At 48.6% G+C, this 2,152-nt stretch overlaps 1 protein-coding gene across 1 annotated transcript in view; it reads right to left on the bottom strand.

The window, feature by feature from the left end:
- The window catches only part of SEPT10 (septin 10), a 36,821-nt gene extending 36,353 nt beyond the window's left edge, over positions 1 to 468 (bottom strand). Inside the window, exon 1 of the mRNA XM_025215183.1 lies at positions 368 to 468. Coding sequence (XP_025070968.1) covers positions 368 to 439 — 72 coding nt within the window. The 5' untranslated portion in view covers positions 440 to 468. The remainder of the gene's footprint in view (positions 1 to 367) is intronic.
- Between the last annotated feature and the right edge of the window lie 1,684 nt (positions 469 to 2,152).

Raw genomic sequence — 2,152 nt, 5'->3', positions numbered from 1 at the left:
TCTCCCCCATAGACTTACTGACCGGACACTGCTCTCCAAGCTGCCGGGCTGCATTCCGGGCCACGTGTATGCTGCAGCTGTGTGCATGTATGCGTCATTTATCGGTAACATTATCAGCCAAAAAAAGCCGATTGCCAAAATCATTAAAAAATGTTCCTTTTATCAGTGCTGATGTAATATGGACCAATATATCGGTACACCTCAATGTATAAACCATCTGTGAGAACATGCTGACAAATTACATCAGCTGACATCCTTCTGGCAGTCTCAGCAGAGGCCAATAACTGACAGACAAGCAAAATAGTAGTAGGTAACCATCAATCCTTACAGATCATGGGGTATTCATGAGAGGTAACCACACACATACACCTAGGCAGGAGTAGGGAAGAGTGGAGGCTGCCCAGACTTTCCATCCCCTTTTAGACCATTGATACAGCATCCAAAGGCCAGATTGAGTCTAGACATTCAGTGCCCCGATGGCTGTAGTTTTATGCACGCATCCAGGAATCGAACCCAAGTCTCCTACATAACAGACAAAGATTCTATCACTGAACTGCAACAGCAGGTTAAACAGGTAGTAAACTATCAAGTAACCATTAGAGAGACAATCTATCTATGTCAGGATTAAAACCCATTAGCAGAGCAGTGTGGCATAAATTGCTACTACAGCTCTATTTACAGTGCATGCCCCATGTAAAAAGAGAGGGTTAATGTTCATAGATGTAGACTGGAACCTATCACTTAAAAAAAATCCAAACTATAAATTTAGCTTCCAAGTTTGTTAGTAAATAGAATATAACTTTTTCTTCCAGTGTTATATTGGTTCTGTAACACTGAAAATTAGACAAAAACAAAATCAGTGTGAAACAGATAGTGGCAATGAGAAATAGTAAATATATGCAGTAACAGGAAGCCTCATTATGCTTAAGTTCCTAAATATAAACATACTTTACTACACACAAAATCCTGACTATGGCTGAAGTCCATATCAAAAGGCCAGTTTGGTTCATTTCTTTTGTGTTCTTGAACCTCTGCCAAAGAGGCTACTTGTGACTGTTTTGATCAGGAAACTGCATCACTCAACCTCTGCCAGAGATATTTATAACATTTTCAAGATTTCCACAGATATGCAAGTTCTTAAAACAAGAAGCAAACCAAAGGATGTCACTATATAGGTAAAAGCAACTTAATAAATTTTCTTGTCTTTCAGCACATAAAACTCATGAATAAAAGTAAGGTTAGAGTTTCTATAATATTTATAAATCCACAAAGTACACAAGTACAACTAGAGGTGCACCAATACATTGGTCCCATATCGGATCAGCATGGATATAAGGAAAATTGACTGCATCAGCAATGGGCTTTTTTTGGCCGATGTGGCCGATAATGTTGCCAATAAATGCCCCGTGCATGCACACAGCCACAGCACAGAACTCAAGCAGCCAGGAGCACAGCCTGGCAGCGTGGTAAATCTTTTGCGAGGGAAAGGGAGTGGGGGGCAGGGGGGGAGGAGGGAGTGGGGCAGATCAAGTCCCCTGTAGTGAGGAAGGGAGTGGGGTAGGGGCAGGGGCAGGCACTGCATAGCTAGGGCAGGGCATGGAACAGAGCTGCAAGCGGCTCATCCAGGGGGTATGGGGAGGAGGGCGGCTTCCGCTGCTGGACACACCCTGGGAGGGCATGGGGGGGGTGTGCTTCCAGATCTGCATGGGGCAAGGGCAGCTTGCCACTGTGGGCTGGGGCCAGGGCGGTGCCAGGCTCGTCCCGGTGTGGGGCTGGGACAGGGCTATGCTCGGGGAGGGAAGCAAGGGTGCTGGGAGAGAAGTTCGGGGGTCTATGGTAAATTTTGGGGTGGCTACTGCCCCCCCCATAGCCCCTTCCCAGCACCACCGCTGCTCACCCCCTGTGCAGCCCCAGCCCAGCCCCCCACCGGGAAAAGCCTGGCACCACCCTGACCCCAGCCCACAGTGGCAGACCGCCCTCACCCTGCATGCCCCACCATGCCTTCCCAGGGCACATGCAGCGGCAGGAGCCACCCCCCTCCCCAGATGAGCCGCTCGTGGCTCTGTCCCCCACTCTGCCTCAGCTGTGCAGAACCTGCCCAAGCCCCAACCCCAGCCCCACTGCCTCCTCCCTCACCATGGGGGCCTTGATC

This window comes from Alligator sinensis, unplaced genomic scaffold (assembly GCF_000455745.1).
Source record: "Alligator sinensis unplaced genomic scaffold, ASM45574v1 scaffold1463_1, whole genome shotgun sequence".
Lineage (NCBI taxonomy): Eukaryota > Metazoa > Chordata > Crocodylia > Alligatoridae > Alligator > Alligator sinensis.
The sequence above is the reverse complement of the archived record's forward strand: the minus strand, read 5'-3'. Positions and strand labels throughout refer to the sequence as shown.